Source organism: Dysidea avara, chromosome 3 (genome assembly GCF_963678975.1).
Source record: "Dysidea avara chromosome 3, odDysAvar1.4, whole genome shotgun sequence".
Taxonomy (NCBI): Eukaryota; Metazoa; Porifera; class Demospongiae; order Dictyoceratida; family Dysideidae; genus Dysidea; species Dysidea avara.
Genome location: NC_089274.1, coordinates 31,436,175 through 31,458,701, shown reverse-complemented (window position 1 = coordinate 31,458,701; position 22,527 = coordinate 31,436,175). Strand labels below are relative to the sequence as shown.

The window sequence follows — 22,527 nt, the reverse complement described above, 5'->3', positions numbered from 1 at the left end:
AAAAATAAAAGAAATTAAGCCAATTTTTGAAGTCTCATATCTCGGGAATGCTTGAAGCGATTTTGCTGAAATTTCGTATGTGGAGTACTGATGTGTCCACAACAAAAATCGTCTTGTTTCATAAAGGCAACACAAAGCTACAAATACGTGAAAATCATGTTTTCTTTCTTCCTGCCAATATACTCACGGTGTTGCACACCGGCTTCTTGGCCGCATGACACACTACCATGTATCTTGATATAATGGGCTTGGTTATGCTTAACCAATATTACAAAGCGGTTATGAAGGAGAAGTGAGGCTTGTTTTTGGGGCCACAAAAGCCCAAACCTTCATAATCCCTACTATACAGTACTAGCATGCTGTACGATCACAAGCATACAATCAAATAGTTTGATGCTTATCACACAATTTTCTTCATAAAGTAATACAGGTCTCTGTACAAGTATAGAGTACAGTACAATATTACAGTGTACATCATTAATAATGTGCAGAACATATCTTCAGTGATCATAGTAACATTGCTGCTGTGTGAATTAGCTATAGTAATAACTATATTAATAATCTGTGAACTATTTTATACATGTACGTCATAATGTTCTTGTTACTTTTCACGATGAAGTGCAATCATCTCTCTCAAATTTTCTTCACTTTGCTTTACACTGTCTGTCCAACGTGAAATGTTACTCTATAGAGAATGAAATAGTTTATGTATTAAACATTAAAATATAGCAGTAACAGGAAAAAACAAGTGATTTTGTAACCCATTATCCCCCCTAACTGGCACAAATAAGCCACCTCATGAACGCCAAAGCTTAATTTTAATACAGACTCTATACAACTGTCCTTTCTCATGTACTCATTGCTTTTTAGCATAAAACATTTGCTTACGTGCATGGGAGTGGACAGACATACAGTGTAGAAAAATACACATACACATTTGTATACATGTCTAGCTGGCCTGCTGTGGGTACATGTTTTATTTAAAACTACTGTACATAAGCAATCACAAAAGCAGTGATACACAGTATAACCAACCAACCAACCATATATTTTTAACCCTTAAACCTGCATATGCTGGTACAAAACAACAATAAACAAAGAACAATATTACTACTGCATGGCTACACAATGGCTCTAAAATTGACAGGTATCTGAATTTTCAAATCTCAAGAATGCATAGTTCCAATAGCCAATCTTATAATTGTTTTAGTCATGCACTTTATACACCAATCTCTTTTAGTCTTAGTCTTTTTAATACTAGATGAGAATTGCTAATCATTTTCTGAAGGTATAAAATGGCATGTTTGTTTATAGGGATGCATTAATATCAATACTCTGTATTGGTAACAATACTACAGGTATCGGTATCAGACAATTACAAGGAGTATATCACTAATAGTAAATAATACATTGTATTACTACAAGGAAGTTCTATAGCTACAGCATGTGACAGTAAACTCCAATGTAACACATGTGGGTTAGAAATTTATGTGGTCACATGGGGTTCAAGTCCTGGCTAGCCATATTCTCTTTTTTCATCAATGAAGGTTTTTGGTATCACTTTTTTTTGTGATCCTTTTTGTGGTTTCTGTTAATTTGTACTGACAAAAATCAAACCATTTTGTTATCAAAACGCTTTGCAAACAGTCAATTGGAATCTAACAAACTACACAAATGTTGATATTAAATTGTTGGCAAATATATTGAATAGGGGAAATTTAGGCAGCTATAGTGATCACTTGTATTTCAATATAATGATTAGAAAAAAATGGTATGCATAATATCCTTTGATCTTTGGAGGAAAATGAGGTCTTTAAAATCCACTAAGAGACCTGCTAGCAGGTTCTTAAAATGGTTAGAAACCTGCTAGCAGAAAAAACCTCAAGTATCACAAATCTCACTTTTGATCATTGATTTGCAATGCTCCCTCCAAGCATATTCAGGCTGATAGCCTGCAGTGGGTGACCAGTCACCATAGGCATGCCTAAAAGAATTCGACTATGGGAGGTACAATCTAATGTTGTACGTATGTTTGTTACGATATGGATGGACTCTACTAAGACCTAAATGGGTAAGCTTCCTTGTAGAAACATTATTTTTCACTACATGTAATGTGCCATATTCGAAACCGTGCCTGTTCTTCGCACTACTGTGGTGCCACTGAAACTTGTAACAACTCGTTTCCATTGTATAAATATCCACACAAGCTGCTTCTTCGACACACATGTTTTTTTATACCACTGTGACGTCACAGGCACTGGATACTGCTAACCTGGGTTTCCATTATCAATTACTGCTGTTTCCCAGCTGTGCCAAATCCAAGTCTAACTTGTGAAAGAAAGCGGTGCGAGCTACAATTTTTTCAACACTTTGACAAAAGCACATTCGGTCTTCCGTGATCATTTTAACATTGTGGGAGTACGACATATATGCCTGTATAAAATGCATATATTTTCTAAGTCAATTTGAGACCACGCCTTGGATTTTCGTAGATTTTAAAAACCTCGCATCCACAAAGTATACAGTAGATCTCTATGCCACACATATTAGAAGTATATCATTTTAGAGAACCTCTCCAGAGGTCTCTTAGATTTTATGGATACCATTTTCTAATAGATATTTGAGACTTCAACTCTGGACAGGTATACAATCTAGTGCATGTACTGTACATATATTGTATGTACGTAGTTAGTACTTGCCTCATGATTTTTTATCTTTTCTTCATTAGCTTGCTTCTTAGACATCAAATTTTTACACACCGTTGATATTGGTTCCAGCATAAACCTGGAATAATTTGATTGTCACCCCAGATGCAACTCACACTAAATACATCATTATGCTATACAGTCTTAAGTTCACATACATAGTGTAAAAACTAGTGCTGAGCGATAGTAAAAATTTTACTATCACGATAGTTACTCATTTAATATCGCGATAGTGAATACTATCCCGATAGTTTATTAAACACTTTGCTCTTAACAAAGTCTTAGTTGTATAGCCATGATTTGCACCTAGTAAAAACTATTTGTCTAAGTGACTATCTCCTTGCTATTATTTCAAATATTAATGTAACATGTCTTTGTGTTCTCCTAGGCTTATGTGCTTAAATTTTCATATTATTCCCAAAATGTATTCATAATTCCCAAAGTTATTCCCAAGTTTTTATTCACTTTTGTAATTATATTGTATAGCAAAGTTAGAAACAGTAAAAACTGTAAAATCTAGCTGTATCAATTTGTTAGAAAACCTCTTTTTGCTATGAACTATTCTGTGCCGATTGTTTCATTAGAGTAAGAGACTGCTCTACTATATATTTATGCCAATTATGTTCTAAAAATGCATCAAAAATGCTGGAGTAATGCTCAATTTTTTAACCCTATCATTATCCCAAAAATTATTCAGGCATAATTCCTGCATACCTAGGTTATCCCCTAAAAGTGACGGGCACCACCCAAAATGCTGTCAGTAAAAACCATCATGGAAACATGACACATGACAAAGGAATAGCCTAACTTCAAATTCTGCCAGATTTTGAATTTTAAAAAAAGATTCTCAATACCTGTATTTTGGTCTTCCTGTCTCACTGCCTGACCACGATCGCAAGGCTAGAGGCCAAACAAAGCAGCACACTGCCACCATTTCTCACCACAATAACAAACATGTGCTTTTCTGGTTCTGACGAGTGACTGCCTTATTTTCTGAGTCTTCAAATACATGATCATCTTCTTCATGCAATGAGGAAACAATACCAAGTTCTACATTGACACTTTCTTTAGAGCAGCATATTTAGATGCCACAAAACCACTTGAAGCACTTAAGCCACTGTAGGAGGAGTAGATGCACTTATATAACAAAGTTGCTGATCCAATTACACTCCTAAATAGTCAGAACATGAGCTTTGCACTTAATCATCGGTGTACTCCATGACCGTGCCTCTTAATGATCTAGCTGCAATCAGCTGCGGTTTTGCAGTACAAAACTAGACATGGAAAACTATGCCCCTTACTCTATTACATAGCTATTTTGAGACAAGCAGGAAGACCAAGATACCCTAATAAAACAATCACAGCCACACGTGTATAATATAGCTATGTAACACAAACTAAAGTTATAAATGAAGTAGGGTTCCAGCAATAAAAGTAGTAAAACAAGATATACATATCTAATCAAAAACAGCCAAGCTGTAAAAAAAGGTGCGGCCCCCATAAAGGCCATGGTGAAAAAAGATGTGAAATCCAAGGTGGCGGCCAAGAAATGGCTGTGATGGTAGGTTAATGGTTACATTTTAATAACAACAATTCAGGTGAATTTGGTGCCAAGACCAAGCGGCACAAAATTCACCTGAATTGCCGTTATTAAAATGTAACCATTAACCTACCATCACAGCCATTTCTTGGCCGCCACCTTGGATTTCACATCTTTTTTCACCATGGCCTTTATGGGGGCCGCACCTTTTTTTACAGCTTGGCTGTTTTTGATTAGATATCACTTCTTTTTGTATTTGTATACTGCAAAGCCGGCCTATGGCTGGCTTTGGGGCTTTTTTAACCCATGTGTTTTTTTTTTACCACAGGAAGAAGAAAAGAACTTAAAGAAGAAATTTAGTGCTTCAATTATTTTTGATTTTATTAGTAATTATACAAATTATATACATATGTTTATTACATGGTCATTATTCCTCACAGGATTTTTTTTGCAGCTGATCTCTCTACTGGGTGACTTGAAATGTAGCTGAACTATATACAGGATGGTTTCTTTGTAGCTGAACTCTCTACAGGTGATTTGTTTGCAGCTAAACTCTCTACATGGTGGTGTCTTTATAGCCGAACTCTCTACATGATGGTTTCTTTGTAGCTGAACTCTCTATAAGGTGACTTCGTCTAGCTGAACTCTCTACAGGGTGATTTTTTTGTAGCTGATCTCTCTACAAGTTGATTTGTGTGTAGCTGATCTCTCTGCAGGTTGATTAATTTGCAGCCGATCTCTCTACAAGGTAATTTGTTTGTAGCTGAACTGTCTATAAAGTGATTTATTTGTAGCTGATCTCTCTGCAGGTTGATTTGTTCTAGCTGAACTCTCTACAGGGTGATTTACTTGTAGCTGAACTCCTTACATTGTGACTAGTTTCTAGCTGATCTCTCTACAGGGTGATTTGTTTGTAGCTGATCTCTCTACAAGTTGATTTGTGTGTAGCTGATCTTTCTACTGGTTGATTTGTTTGTAGCCAATCTCTCTATAGGGTAATTTGTTTGTAGCTGAACTCTGTACAAGGTGCTTTTTTGTAGGTGATCTCACTGCAGGTTGATTTGTTTGTAGCTGAACTCACTAAAGGGTGATTTGCTTGTAGCTGAACTCCTTACATTGTGTCCAGTTTCTAGCTGATCTCTCTACAGAGTGATTTGTTTGTAGCTGAACTCTCTATAAGGTGATTTATTTGTAGCTGAACTCCTTACATTGTGTGTAGTTTCTAGCTGATCTCTCTACAGGGTGATTTGTTTGTAATTTATCTCTCTACAAGTTGATTTGTGTGTAGCTGATCTCTCTGCAGGTTGATTTGTTTGTAGCCGATCTCTCTATAGGGTAATTTGTTTGTAGCTGAACTCTCCATAAGGTGATTTGTTTGTAGTTGATCTCTCTGCAGGTTGATTTGTTTTAGCTGAACTCTCTACAGGCTGATTTGTTTGTAGCCGATCTCTCTACAGGGTAATTTGTTTGTAGCTGAACTCTCTACAAGTTGATTTGTGTGTAGCTGATCTCTCTGCAGGTTGATTTGTTTGTAGCCGATCTCTCTACAGGGCAATTTGTTTGTAGCTGATCTCTCTACAGGGTGATTTTTTTGTAGCTGACCTCTCTTCAGGGTGATTTGTTTCTAGCTGATCTCTCTACAGGGTGATTTTTTGTAGCTGACCTCTCTTCAGGGTGATTTGTTTCTAGCTGATTGCTCTACAGGTTGATTTGTTTGTAGATGAACTCTCTACAGGGTAATTTGCTTGTAGCTGAACTCCTTACTTTGTGTCTAGTTTGTAGCTGATCTCTCTACAGGTGATTAATTTTGTTTGTAGCTGAACTCCTTACATTGTGTGTAGTTTCTAGCTGATCTCTCTACAGGGTGATTTGTTTGTAGCTGATCTCTCTACAAGTTGATTTGTGTGTATATAGCTGATCTCTCTGCATGTTGATTTGTTTGTAGCCGATCTCTCTACAGGTAATCTGTTTGTAGCTGAACTCTCTATAAGGTGATTTGTTTGTAGCTGATCTCTCTGCAGGTTGATTTGTTTTAGCTGAACTCTCTACAGGGTGATTGCTTGTAGCTGAACTCCTTACATTGTGTCTAGTTTCTAGCTGATGTCTCTACAGGGTGTTTTTTGTAGCTGAACTCTCTTCAGGGTGATTTGTTTCTAGCTGATCTCTCTACAGGTAGATTTGTGTTGATTTGTTCATTGCTGATCGCTCTAAAGGTAATTGATTTGTTGCAGTTGAACACCCTGCAAAGTGTTTTGTTTGTAGCTGATCACTCTAAAGGGTAATTTGTTTGTAGCAGAACTCTTTCCACAGTGACTTGTGTGTAGCAGAATTCTGTGTAACTGAATTCTCTAGAGAGTGACTTAATTGTAGCTGAATTCTCTACACAGTGCATGACTTGTTTATAGCTGAACTTTCTTCAGTGTGACTTGTAATGTTCTGAATCTCTATAGTGGTATATTTGCTTAACTCTCCACATGGTGACTGTCTTCTTGCTGAACTGTCTATAAGATTAACTGTTTGCAGCTGAACTCCCTACAGAATAACTTGTGATGTAATAAAATTCTATAATGGAGAAGTAAATAAATTAGCCGAATGCTCTATTAGGGTGACTGTTCTATTAGAGTATCTCGATCTCGCATTTGCTACACGGAGTTGGCTTTTGAATCATAACTCAGTGGTTTGTAATCCGATTCTTCTGTACTACTGCAAGGACTTTCTATGAAGATTATTCCAGCTATACACTGATTTTCAGCTCATTGCTCTAAGCGGTTTGCCTAGTAGGCGTGAAAACTAATACTTTTTTATTCATAAAAATCGATCGCGTAATTGTGACACAGGTTGGGTTTTGTGTCATATCTCCATGGTCTTTATCTCGATTCCTTTCAAACCACCAAAAGGCACTCCTACGATGGTTACTCCATCTACATAGCAATTTTCAACTCATTCCATGAAGCGGTTTACCCTGTAGGCGTGACAACAAATCGATCTTGTTTTATGCGAATAATCGGTCATAACTCCTGAACCATTCATCGGATTTGTACCAAATTTGATGCTAGGATTCGCCTTTGGACTCCCTTTCTGTGTGCCAAATTTCAAGGCGATCGGAGCACGCGTTTGCTTGTTATAGCAATTTTTGCAAGTTTGCGAAAAGACGAAGAAGAAAAAAAAACGAAGAAAAAAAAACGAAACTTTGGCAGCTCGTATCTCGGAAATGGCTGGAGCGATTTCCTTCAAATTTGGAATGTAGACTCCCTTGGCTGGCGGGCAACTGTGTAGCAAATTTGGTTCCAATCAGATAAGTGATCACCGAGATACAAAGGTGTGAAAATGACGTTTTCGTTCTTCCTGTCAATATACTCACGGTGTGGCGCGCCGGCTTCTTGGGCCGCACGACACACTACCGTGTGTCTTGATGAATGATGGTAGATATTACTACATACAGTAGCGACAGGGGGTGCGTGCGTGTGTGTAAATGAGAAAATCTCTACTATACTTAGGCATGCCACCATCTGTTCAGTGCCTAAGTCTGGATTTTCTCACATAGCTATGTTGTAATTGCTACCATCATTCATATATCTTTGTTACACTACTTTTTATTGCTGGAACCCTACTTCATTTTCAAATTAGTTTTTAAATGTATTTCTAGAAATACAGTAGTACTGTACAGTACCCTTAGACGTGTGATGAAATTGCACGAAGAGGACAAGTATTCCCCCTAAGGTTGTTCTTGATTTTAAATACTTGAGCGAAGGAATGTAAGATGAGTAGGCTGCATTTAATAGAGAATTTATTGCACACAACGTGGCCACTGACAGTAACCAAATTAATTCAACTTATCTAATATCATGATGGTAAATTTAATTAATTTTTGTCGGATGAGAGCCTCCACAAAATACTAAAGATTGATAAAGTAGAAATATAGTATGCCCAATTTCTTTCATGCTTTCTTTTCTGTTGGAATTGATGCCATCCGCCACTATTCTAGAATAAGGACGGGTAGCAGTGTTTTAACAGAAATATGATCGCTGATAAGAACAAGTACAAGGAAAATTACAGTGTAGAAATTTTTATGTAACTTTAAGTAGGGACAATAAAAAATGAAACAAGGGAGGTCGACTACACCTGCAGCTATACTAGTACACATTTAATTCCTACTTCAATCTTAAATTTCCACTAGTATACAGTAGCTGAAGGTGAAGGCAACTGCCTATGATCCTTACAACTCTTAATTTCACTTGTAGTTTTCTACTCCTTTGTAGCATGACTTATGACTGAGAAACCTGCACAAGCCATATATAAAAAAGGATAGAATTGTGCCAGTTAAAGTTACCAAGTACAGACCACTGTAGTAGAAAAAGAATAGGAATTTTAGGGATCAGACAAAAGTAGTGAAACAAGGGAAGTTGCCTATACAGTGTACCTGCAGATATACTAGTGGACAATAAATCTTTAGTCTAAAACTATGACTGAATTAGGGATTAAATGTCCATTAGCATATCTGCAGGTACAGGCAACCTTCCTTGTTTCATCACTTTTAACTACTCTCTTATTTTTTTTCCCTTTGATCCCTAATCCTTATTTTTCCTTCTACTTGTTTGTTTACTTAATTATGACAAATGAATCTGTGCATACTACATTAAAAGAAATAATGGCATTAGGCATGCCATAAAAGTAATTTGGCATCAGAACGCATGCCCCACAATCAATTACAGGAGGTGGCCATTATCCTCTGTTTTCAATGATGCTCTGCCAATTACACAGCATTATAAATGAACAATAATACAAGGAGCATCCTGCAATCAATCCAGTCACTATGGAAAACACAAGTAATAAGCATAATAGCCAAGCAGCCACAGAGAAGCCGCATAAAGCTATCACAAACTGACACTTTGCAGCATCAGCAAAAAGCACTGGAACACAAAGACAAGTCCATGATGCATGTATCATATGCAATGTAGTTGGCAAAAAGACACATCTCAAGATGAAGCGATGTCAAACAGTGAAGATCAAGCCTGTCTTATCCATTATCAAGTTATGCTTGGCTGGAGGCATCAGTTAATCAGTCAGTCAGTCAGTCAGCATAAAATTCTGTTAAACAGAAAACTTTAAAAATTCCATATAAACTTTTTGGAAGGGTTTGGGGTTGGTCTGAAGGCATTTTTGGGCTTGGCTGTGTCTAACCAATCCTGCCAAGCTATGGGCTGGTTTTTATGGCGATAATTCTTGCTGGAAAATCCCAGTTCTTCATGATCCCAAATATACAGTACTACTGTACTGTATGACTTCACATTTGAATGCATGTCCTGACTATACTAAAAAGCAAACTCTTTGTTTTTAGTTATGTTCTAACTGTTACACGGTGTCACAAACAAATAGTATGAGAAGCTCCTTGGTAATCAATTCAGACACTACAAAAATTACCAACAATTTCCATTGTAATCATGATAGTCAGCACAAGAAAGCCATTATGCACTACTTGTGAATCAACACCTACTGTACATGGTAGTGGAGAAAGAATGGAACACAAAGGAAGTCAAAACTGTAAGTAATTGATGCATGCATTATGGCTGCTGTAGTAAGCTAAAAGGCACATCTAGGGTCTAGCAATGTCAAACAGTAAAGAAATCAAGCAGATAGCATTACTCATGAGCCTTATCCAAAATTAAGTCACAGACATAAAAATGGCCACTGTAGTGTGGAGACTCTCGTAAAATTTGTATGGGAAACTATGGGGAGAAATTTTTTGAACAGCAACATCTCAGCCAAGACGAAAGATATCGAGCTCTAACCAGCAGGTATGGTTAGAAATTAGCTGACAGAATAGGAATCTAGCATTGTTTTTAAAATCAACTGAAATCGCTTTTACATACTTACTGTAATGTCTTATAGCCATACAGTACCTGCTAATTAGAGTTCGATATCTTCCTTCTTGGCTGAGATACAGACATTCAAAATTTTATTCCCATAGTCATCCATACAAATTTTACGAAAGTCCCCACACTAAAGCAGCCATTTTTATGTCTGTGGTGGATAAGGCCCATTGTTGAGTTACACTGTATTACGTACATGTAGTTACAGTAATTTACCATAGTAGAAATTCAATTATAAAATTTTTATTTAAATTCCATCACAACTCCTTGAAAGCATTTAGGGAGGCATATTTGGACTTAGTAATACCTAACTGGTACTGCCAGGCTGCTGTGAAGGAAATAAAAGGTAAGACTGGTTTTCAGGTAATATATTTTGGCAAGAAAATTCAAACCTTCATGACTTCTACCACATAGCACTACCAGATTTACTCCACATGATACTTCCTGGGGTCAGAGCAATTCCATCACTAAGTCAGTTTTAGTGAATGTGCATGTATCCATGTAATTTTGACAATTAAAGTATGTACTTCAAAAGATGCACTCTTTGCAATCTTCATACCCCTTCACCAAAAATGTCAGCATTAACATTAACCCAATTTAGTACAGATTAAAGCATTTTGTATCACACATGTGTATTGCAGTGATCTACAGTGTACATCTAGTACACAGTGTGCACAAGATTTACTTACACAAGTACACAAAAAATCGAAATTTTCAACTAGAGTAGGGACTAATAAAAAGTAGTGAAACAAGCTAGAATAGTGCACAATATTAAATCACAGAAGAAGTGCTATATCCCTACTGTGCTCAAGATACTAATACGGAAATGTGCAGTAGGGATAACACTTCGGAAATGCACAGTAGGGATATAATACTTCTTATTATTTTACTGTGATTTAATATTGTGCACTACTCCAGCTTATTTCAGTACTTTTGAGGTGTTATGGTCCCTACTCTAGTTATTTTTTTTGTGTGTACTTGTTTGTTAACTTTTTTTGTAAAATAAAATTATTATGACTGGTAAACCCACGCATACTGCATCAAAAAAAAGAATGGTGCCGTGCACCCCTGCTACCAATTATTGTCTGAAAAGTGAAGTATCCATTATGCCTTGTTGTCAGCTATGTTCAATCCGTTACACAGCAGTATGAATCAAGAACTGTTCGAAAAGTACCTCTAGCCACAATGAAAAATACAGACGATTTCCGTTACGAAGGAAAACCATCACGTGTTACCATTGGATTGACACTTTTCGCTGTCAGCAAAGATGAATGGGACAAAGGAGGACACTGGTAAGTCCATGAAGAATGGATTGCACATACTGTGATATGCCACAAGGCACCTCTTGGGCCGAAGCGACGTCAAACAGTGACAAAATCAAGCCCATGGCCTTAGCCGTTATCGAGTTACACTTGTCTGAAGGCATCATCAGTCAGTCAGTCAGTCAGTCACTAGAAAAATTTCCATTTAATAATTTTTTTAAAATTCATAGCAACTTGTTGAAAGTGTTTCGAGTCGATCTGAAGGCTTAATTGGGCTTAGTTTTACCTAACCAATACTGCTTCATCGTTGTTAGGGAAAAGTGAGGCTGGTGATGTTTTTTTCAAGGGCCATGCTTACACCTTTGTGGTCCCTACTATACAGTACTATTGTACTGTATGATAAGCACAGTATACTATGTGTGTGTGTACATAAATACTTACATTCTTCCAATAGATTCATATGTTTTAGTTTCTGGTGGCAATTCACTAATTTCTTTCTGAGTAAGATCAATTCTTATATTTGATCTTTTCAAATTTTCAATTTGCACTTGTGCAAAGTTTACACGTTGATTGGTTTCAGTCATCTTCATTTGTAGTTCAACAAATGCCTACACATACACAACAAAAATACAACACCATAACTTTGAACTTTGAACAGAACAACATCAACATAAATATTTGTAAACTAAAATAGAAAGCTTTAATGCTACAAGTAGAAGGAAAATTAAAGTTGAATAGGGATCAAAGAAAAAATGTAGTGAAACAAGGAAATAGGTAAAAGGTTTAGTGATTGGTCTGATGAGAAAAAAAGTAGTGAAATAAGAGAGATTGCCTATATCGCTTAACTACGTAACAGATTGTCAGTGCCAAAAAAACTAAAACCAAAATTTCAATCTTGACATTCTGGTAAACAATGGGAGCCCTATAACACTATGGAGGATAAAATTGAATCAATGATGAATTAGCAGTAATGAAATCAAATCTTGCTTCGATGTGGTTTAACTTGTGCACATGGAAATTGTGGTGAGCTACACTGTATACCCAGAATGCTGAAGTAAACCAACTTACGTGCTAAGGTTATTGGGACCCGTTACTGGTTCTGGTTACACACGCATATTGTATGCACACATAATATTATTGGTTATGCACGCATGTACATATTGATAAGCTCCAGTAGCTGGTCAAAACAAATGTAAGTGGTCATGTCCCATTTGTGGCAGGTTAGCATTCATTGCTGAATTGTTGATGTCTATCACATTGTGAAAGTTTTATGACTATGAGAATTTAAATTTATCAGTATACTAATCTCTTGAATTTATCAGTATACTAGATATCTTTATTGATTATTGAGGAAAACTAAAAGTAAGGTTCATGCTTGGAAAAAAGGACTAAAGGATGATAGAGACTACCAACTAGAAATTTAAGTCAGTCGTCAGTATGCAATTGAAGTGTTGAGGTGAAAATTCGCCTGCACTGTAGCACTCCTTCTGGATATGTTTCGTGGCTCAAATTAGTAAGTTACTGTAAAGCACCTGGCTATAAATCTGTATTTGTATGTGACCTAGTCTAGGATAAACTGGTATTATTATCTATTTAAAGTACGTATTGAGAAATACCGATTTTAAGTATTTTGTGCATTGCGGCTTGCCAACGGTCCAATGGTTGAAACTACAAGTACCAAATTTCAAACATTTGGCCAAATTTGATTGTGAAATTTGATAGTTTATCCAGGCAGCTCTGTGTTCTTGCTGAACAATCTAATCTGCTGTCATATGTGATAAGACTGGTTTTCCCAGATCCAACCACAAATGTGCCCTTTGGCCTAAATTGGCAATAAATCTACACAGTACACACAGCTCTTTGTACAACTATACAAGGGGGTGCACTTGATCTGCAGTCACGGATGGTCAAGGGTCAATATGGAATGGAGGATTCAAAACCCAAAATCAAAAACTAATTAAAGCCAAGTTTACAGAATTATACATAATTACAACCTTTACAAGATGTTTCAAAGCTCCAGCAGACTTTTTGCCATGATTGTAATGATGTTTCACAGCTGTAGGCACCATGCACCATGCACCAATAAATTATACAATGTTAGAAATGCAGGCACACATTGGTAAATAGGGAAATAAAAAATGGTAAGAAATGCTCAAATCACAGGTCAAACACTTTAAATTGTGGATCATGGCAAAATTTATCCCAGTCAATACTTTGACTGTGGCTGCAGCTCTACCCACTTGTTGTACCTATTGTAATACTAGTCACTTAGAACAGCCAGAGCAGCAAGTTTATAGCTTTATATTAATAAGTGAAATCATGTGATTTCACATGACACAATTGTATTACGACTACAGATTTATAGCCAGGTATCCCAGAACAATTAACTTACCAATTTGAGCCATGAAACACGTATATGTACTTTAAGGTGGCAGTCAAGTGTCCGCCCACTCAATTAATTAAATTTAAAAATACCCTGTGATTTCCAACTTGTTATCGAATTTAGTTTCGCTACCGAAATAAGCACTAAGAAAATGGGCTGTTCTGCATTGTTGTTGTAGCACATCACAAACAGCGAAGGCTCAAGAAAGATTTTATAGTAGGATGAATGGCGCAACTTTATTCCATCACGCCAACCATTATGGGGTCCATATCCTAGTACTGACTTTCCATTCATGGTGTGTATGTTTCTGCGTATTTAGAGTTTGATTGCGAATCAGCTAAAGGTGGAAGCGAAAGGAGAGCTCGGAAACTTGGACCGAAAAACACTGCACTCACAAGTTCGGGTCACTATACGCGTGCACATTCACATACCTTCGATCTTCCACAATAAAACTTTATAACCGATTCTGACAATTGCTTTGGCAACAAAGTTGATTAGAAAATCAAAGAAGTTTCAAGAATGCATTGCACAGAATTATGTAGTATATTGCTTCACCAACACACATGTTTCTATTAAATTCGCAACCTCATGTTCAATGATATTTACGACTCGAAAACGGTGGACCATTACTGGCCTGATTTACTTGACGAGCAACTCTTACCTTTGATCATGAGATAAAGCGTGGTTAATGCCGGTTCTTCTATTTGTTGTCTCTGTCACTTTGGTTTTGGAGGCTGGACAATGTTGGTGTACTTCACTGTTATCATCACAGGCGATACACCACTGAAACGTGTTAGTTGTATCTCTCTGCAACCGGAAGTATACATGCTAATTCTGTCCAAGTCTTTAGCTAGCATTAATAAGAAAATTTGTCTTACAATGCATCTCGTGTCAACGCATCTGGAAATTATTCTCAAGGTTTATGTGATGCTTGCCAATAAATCAGGTATGAGTTACAGTATATATAAGTATGGTTTTATACAGTAATAATATAAGGTTGTGTACAAAAATATAATTTATGTATTATACTGTTCAAGGTGACTCAAGTCGTCGAATTGGTTGGCAACTACTAAACACTGGATCAGCTATCTCTGGAAGTAGATATTCCTTGTAGAAGGATCTTAGCTTGGGATACACCGCTGTCCAGAGTTTTTCATCACGTTCAATTCGCTGTAAAGACGTTCCATGTGGTGTCCAGATAAGAAAGTCACACCAGGGTAACTGTGTAATTTCTAATTGGCCTTGCACTTGGTAATAGTAGTTGTGTGTTTTCTTTAGCATGACTTGACCATCTGTTAAAGAACTACAAAACTGGTTAACTTCCTGGCATGCAACTTCAGGTGTCATAATATGGACATTTTATTTCTGAATCGTCTTCCTTCAGCCTGGGTAGAATCTTCAACAACACCATCAGGAGAAGCAGCCAACCACGGATGCATTGTACTTATATGGATACCGGTTCTACTGACTTGGTATGATGGACCAAACTGCTTAGTCATGTGAGTTACATACCACTGCCTTGCGGTGTCTTCATGTGATCGTCCCCATTCTAGTGCTGGAATTGTACCTGGTGGTGGTTTGTACAAAATGGTTTCTACTAATTTTTCAAAGTTTTTATTACAGAGCTAAATACAGATGTAGTCAGGCGTGGTCTTCTGAGTTGCTGCCATAGACTGTTGAGGGATGGATCTTGGTCCACAGTTTCTCTCATGAGTTCAGCAGCCTGTTCCACTGTGACTTGTAAAGATGTTAGGTATTCATTGCAGACAAGCTGCAGCTCGTCTTGTCTGGAGTTGGTTGGAGTGATTGATTCTGGCCCATAATCTTTATCAGTAATAGCTGGTGTGAGATGGTATCACTTTTCAATTCTGGCTTTCTTGTATGCATCTGAAGATTTTCTCTGGGTGTCATGCTCATGTTTACATTTACGACGATTTGAAAATGTCTCAGTGATAGTTGAGCAGGATCCAAACAGGCACTTCCAAGTGGTCTCAATCCATCGTGGACCTAAAGTCATGGACAATCCTGCTGTCATGCAACGATGCTGGAATGATCCTGACTGAATCCTATTAACTTGCTTTCCACCATCCATCTTGGCTCTGATCGACATGTAGCATTCACTCAAGTTGGTTGTGCTGTTGCTGATGAGCTGAGCTGCTTTGTTTACTCGACGGTCACCAGCTCGATCTATCTCAAAGAGAAGGTTAGGTGGCAAGTCATGCAGATTAACACTGACTGGTGTTTCTTTTGCAGCTTCTGAACACCAAGATGGGTCACAATCTTTGTGGTATCCTAAATAGTGCTTTGGACCTGCTCGAAGATCATTTCGTAGCTTTGTGATGTTGTTGGTTTTAGAGTGGGTCCGAATAGCACACCTTGCACCATGTGTGATTTTCATTATGACAGATTTGGTTAGGAGACCTCGTCCACGGAAAGATGGAAAGTCCTTTGCCAGCTGCTCTAGTTGGTTTCGAAAACACTTAACGGCATGATTTGCACATTCCACCTTCTCAACATCTCTGCCGTATGACTTAACTGTTGTTTGTATGGTGTGAAGAACGGAACTGCCTTCATCTCCAATTACTTCTGTGTATCGAAGTCCGTGCATACTCTCAGATTGTCTAAATCCTGTCGCAATAATATCTGATTCCATAGATGTAGATGATCCTGACCAGTTTTTAAAGCATTTGTGATCAGGTGGTTTGGTATGTTTCTTGTGTGCTATAGAGCATACTGCACAATATTTGTTTTTTACACCTATATACAGAAGCTTTTTGGTAGCAGCACCAAATATGACTCCTACTCCAGAATTCGCATTGTAGGAATGCCCATGGGACCTTTTGGACCATCCTCCATCAACTATTACAGTAATAGCTGGTACGTCATGATGGTATTGATTGTTTTGTATTGCTAATTCTCTCTCCTCTCTTCCAGCTTCCAACATGAGTTCATTCAAGTAGTCCTCAAAAGCTGATCCCAAGAGCCTCTCGATGTCGATGAATGTTGGCTTGGATATTGAAGGAACTCCAATGGTACACATAACCTCCTCAAGGTTACTATGACCACCACCTACTGACATCTGTCCCATCACAGCAGCTGCATTAGCTTTGTAAGTAGATCTGATAGTCCCTTCTGGTGTTTGTAACTCTTACTTTGTTGCAGGTTTTAAACACGATTTCCTTGTTACACTTGTTGCACCTGGCAAGCAATGTACTACCAAGTCCTCTCCTATATACTTCTCTGATGAGTTCGACTGGAGATTGACAGGAGAGGGTGCGTTGTGTGATGGTATGAATGGCATCATGTAACTTTTTCAGGTTGATAATTCTACTACCAGCCAGGTGTGATGTACTTGAAGTTGGTGGTTGACCTACAGGCACCTCTGAAATTGTGTTTTTGGCAATGTTATGTTCAGAGCTAGTCGGTGGATACTGGCTGTGTGAGCTGTGGTCTTCGGTAGGAGTGGCACTTGTTACTACAAGAATGAATATTTTGAAATATATTTTAAAGTGTATGAAGAAATTGAATTATAATTATTTTAAAATACATTATTTAAAAGAAATTCTAGTATGATACACAACGGAAGAGTCTCACCTGGAGCTTCGATTGTGCAACACTTCGTTTTGCTCCACCTCGCATTTATAGCATTCCTGCTAGCTGTAATAACTCATCGCTTTGTTCGCTTTTGCCTTCGAGACGTACTACCCATTATAGAAGTATTATTTAAATAAGCTGCCATAACTAACTGTGTTTCTTAGCGCACAAGACAACCTATTTTTCGTTCACTTACCTTTCAAACCGACTTGTTGAGAAACGCGCGAAGAATTGTTTCCATTCATTATTATAGTGCAGGGCATGCGCTTTACCTGAGGCACTTTAGCCGCTTGACCGCCACCTTAATCCAACAACTGAATGTGTTACTGTATAATACTCTCAATAGCAGCTTGACATAGAGCTGTACCGATTTGGGATTTTGGCATGTACCGATATCCGATATGGATACCACTAAAAGAAGCCGATAACCGATAGCCGATCCGATATTTGCATTACAAACAAAAGTCATAGTTAATCTATGCAAAAGTGTACAGTTACCTACTCTACAACAACATGTGGATATATTCATCGCTCACTCTATGCCTGTGGTAATAGTGGCTTGGGTTTCTATTGTGCAATCCAGACAATTAGGCACCCACAAACATTTTTATGCATACTCCCAAGGAGCCTTAAATGGATATTTCTGCATTACTCCGCATTTTACTGGCTTGTGTGAAGGCTGGTACAGTAGGTTTTCTTGTGTCTGTTCTTTTATTACAAAGGTACTATATATAACTGCTTCATTTATTTAAGACTGATAAGCTTTCCAGCAACAAACACTAGAATCGCGTATATTTGTATGGCTTCTCATAGTGTAGCGCTTGCTGTCCAGTGAACAATAAGTCACTGCTACTGAACAGCCACATGGATAACGTAGAAACCCAATATTATAATCCGTTTATGTACAAACTATTGCGGTATAAATATCGGTAGCGATATTGGTTCTTGTACTGTTCTGTACCGATGCCGATATTGGTAAAAATTGCCATATCGGTGGCTGATATTTTGGCTGATCCGATTATCGGTACAGCTCTAGCTTGACATTATATTGAAATACGTCAAGCGATTAGCCAATAGAATTAGTATTACACTTGTTTGTCAAGGTCCCTTGACAAAAATCTATAATACTAATTTGATTGGCTAAAATAGTGTGGTGCATTTATATTAAAAGTAAATGTCTGACTTGACAACTATTGTTACCATAGTGATACATGTTCAAAGCATAACAACAATATGGTTGCTTAGCAATGGCTGCTAGGTAACCATTGCTAAGGTAAAAGTCATTTTGAGACCACAGCAATGGTTGCTAGGCAACGGTTACTGAGTGGGATTGATCTTTTACAGTGGTTATTTTTTGAACTTCTGTTGCCTAGTAACAGTTGCTATGGTTGTCGGATTAATTTGCACGCACTATTTTACTCCTTCCTGTTTATAATGCTCGCACATTTATCCTGAATACCACAGCCATCCGTCCTATTACATATACAAATCCAGCATTTCAAATTGATTCCCTACCATTGAGAGATGTTCATCATAGTTTCCCATTGCTACAGTAGGAGGCAAATTTGTTATCTTCACAAAAACACTGTTTTCAGTATCAACATAGGCTAGATGAAACTTGCTACTTAGCCAGATCTTATCTAGAGTTATTGTAGTTAATAGTACGCACAGTAGTAAGCAAATGATTGGCAGGATTTCTGGCACAGGGCTGCTTTAATTTCTTTATAAAAAAAACACAAATTTTTGGATTACAGTACCAGCCAAGGTGAGAAAATCTCTTCCTCATAGCAATGTGATAACGTTGGATGTAGGGTTGAGCGATACTGAAAAAGCGCTCCACGATGTACAGTATCATGGAAGCATTTATCACAATAATCGATATTATCATGATACTGCATTATGCTCATAAGAAAAATTGTGTTATGTTCATATCTACAAGTTTTGCTATGGTAAACAATGACTAAGCTTTGCGCACTGCATATAGTTTCGTGATTTGCTGCATTTGTGAGGCATTTATATGGTAGTAAACTCCAGTACATAAATTAGCAAATTGATGTCTTACACATTATAAAACTACAAGTTCAGCAAAAATTGAAGACATGCACAACTGATATGCCTATCTAGCCTTGTTTATGAACTTAACTGTTTCAAAGTGTGGAATAGAAGCCAGTTAAACCCCACCTGCACTTGTAGTAAAAGCTGTTAGGTACAGTATGTTCCCACTATAACTTAAAGACACGAAAAGGTATAAAAAACAAAACAAAAATGTCACAATGGGTATTTGAACCACAGACCTCCAACCTGAGAGCAGCATTCCAAACCACTGTACCACCAGTGCTAGCTGCCAACTTTTCTTAGTTTTGACATAATTAAATGTTACAACTGTAAATTAATATAACCCTTACCCTAACCTAATGTTTTACAATGTTGTCCTAATCTGATCCGTGCTTCTTCCTAATCCTAAGGGCACTGTTCCTAATTCTAGGGGTGGTTTTCCTAATCCTAGGGGCTATAATCCTAGAGGCAGTTTTCCTAATCTTAGGAACGCTGCTTCTAAGCCTAGGGGTGCTGTTCCTAATCTTTAGGAACACAGCTACAGCTACTAACCATAACAGCGAAAAACGAAATGGTAACATACATTGTACGGTACCTAAGTCCCCTATTTGGTGATTATTAGTTTCTCATCCAGTCTTTCTAATTATTATGATGTGGGCAGAAGGGCATTACCATTAGGCCATTATAATAGTAATACACTGATGTCCAAATTTTCTTTCTTAATTCCTCCCACAAATTAACATTGGTTTTTAGTTGTAATCATGCTCTATAGACTTCATCACAGCGGGATTTCAGTTGTATGTAAATTAACGCTACAGTGCACTATGCATCACCAGGAGAACTGTTGTTTCCTTGGCAAAGTACTGCAATGAATTCTATTTTCAACAGTTCTTCAACATAAGAAATACCGTCGTGTTTCAATACAAACTATGACGGTTTGGTATCACATGTTCTTATGAACATGCACAAAGTAAATGACGAAAGAGGTTGGTCATGCGTCATAAGCCTATGATGTAAAATCACGCAACCAAACATTGTTCTAGGTGTTAAGAGTTGTTTAGCAGCTAGGAAAGCAGCGCATTGTACTGAGAAGGTTTGTAAGGGTGCTGGGACGCTCTGGTATGGATGTAAAATCTGTCTTTTAGAATATTAAGAGGTGTGAAGGTTGAATTAGTTCAACTCTTTGTTTGAGATCACGAGATGAACGATGCTGCTTGACCAACCTCCTCTGGCAGTAGCCTAAGAAGGATGTGGGTGGTGGATGTGAAAATAAATAGGGGCCTAATGACTAGTTAACAAAATACGTATATAGACTAAAGCACAGAACTTAACTGCAGCCAAAGCGATGCGGATGGGATTCGCAAATAAGCCTTTTCCATAATGACATCACATCGGTTTTCTATTTGGGGTACTCTTATATTTTCAAGTACTGCATCCTATTACGACAAATTTTTCATAAACCATTTAGTTGTTAATAAAGAATGATATTGAAGCCAAGTTACCAGGTATGGTTACAACGTATATAAGGGAATGTTATTTCTACTCAACCTTCAAAACCAACCGAAATTTTCAAAACCCACGTAAACGATTTAATTACGCTGTGTTATACCCATACCTGTTAGTGTTAGCTTGATATCTTCTCCCTGAATCACACAAACAATCAATCTTCATTTGTCGCCCAATACGACCTGTACTTGAAAACAATATAGTCCCCCAAATAGAGGTCGCCATTTTTTTGCTCTGACGTCATTATGGGAAAAGGCTTATACAAAACCCAGAGGAGGTTGGATGCATTTACGTGAGCTGTACATTTTCATTGGAAAATCTTCGTTTCAAGACCATTTTATTAAAACTATAGTCCATTTGAAAGTTTATGTATTTCTAAATCTAACGACATGGTGAACCCCAGCGAACCCCACTGATTTGGCTGGTAACAAAACCAGAGTTTAAAGCGCCAATAAAATAAATTACGCAAAATCTGTTTTATTGAGGGGTAATACAGCGATCTCAGTGTAACGCAGTGAAGGGTCATTGTCTCATTATAGAAAATGTATGTGACAAGTCTGGTGAGGTTGTATGCATCAAATCACAATTTATTAATTCACCACAAATCTAAAGTGCTTTGAGAAACCAAAGTACATAGCCTTGAAACCTACGTGAAGGACAATCTGAATATCTAACGAACCCCAGTAAACCCCATCATTTTTCAGTTTAGTATTGCGACTATTGAGGGTCACATGAAATACCAAAGAAAAGAATAGCAATATATTTAAGAAGCGTTTATAGCACGTCCAAACTCCTCTGTAGAAAACCAGAGGAGGTTAGTCACGTGTCATAATCCTATGACGTGAAATTATCCAACCAAGCATTGCTCTATGTGGTAAGGCTTGTTTAGAAACTAGGAAAGCAGCGCATTGCACTGAGGCTTGTAATCACCGGGACGCTCTGGTACGGATATACAATCCGTCCTTTAGAATATTAAGAGGTGTGAAGTTGAATTAGTTCAACCTTCCTTTGAGATCACGAGATGAACGATGACACGTGACCAACCTCCTCTGGTATCGTCGATTGCGCATCCGTGGTCACCAAAGTATATGGTGTCATGTGAAAATGGGCCATTGAGAACGAGATTTGAATGGAAATGCTCACATTTCATTGGCTATTTAGTCGAATCCCAAAATCTTTTATGACTACGGATGCGCAATCCGCGATACAAAACCAGTGGTTGCATATTCTAATTGTTTCGCTTAGTACTCGGTTCAACATACATATACGTTGCGCTTCTGGCCGCACTGTACATTCTACCCGACACAGTGGTATAACTATTACATAAAAACCAACACACACACGCACGCACTCACACATACTTGGTACATAGCCTCGTAGGTTCACCCTCGGGTTAACCAAAAATCAACCATGCTTGCTCTCTACTATAGAAGGTATAACATAATTTCCTTACTTTCCTGAGCTCTTGGTCTGCCATTATCACTTACAAAGGAACTGTGCGAGTGTCTGCAAGGTACTGAGGTTGAGTGACGGGCGCCGCTAAGCTTAGTATTGTTCAGCGGCCGCACATTCACGTGAACTCTAAAAACAGTTACAGTTAAAAACCATTCTC

General features: G+C 37.7%; 1 protein-coding gene across 1 annotated transcript; it reads right to left on the bottom strand.

The window, feature by feature from the left end:
* Nucleotides 1-386: 386 nt before the first annotated feature.
* Nucleotides 387-22,523, bottom strand: LOC136250694 (prefoldin subunit 1-like). Its single transcript, XM_066042924.1, has 4 exons — nucleotides 22,369-22,523; nucleotides 11,819-11,985; nucleotides 2,700-2,784; nucleotides 387-685 (listed from the first exon to the last, which is right to left on the bottom strand). Exons 1-4 carry the CDS (start codon nucleotides 22,390-22,392, stop codon nucleotides 602-604), a joined length of 360 nt encoding a protein of 119 aa, XP_065898996.1. The 5' UTR covers nucleotides 22,393-22,523; the 3' UTR covers nucleotides 387-601.
* Between the last annotated feature and the right edge of the window lie 4 nt (nucleotides 22,524-22,527).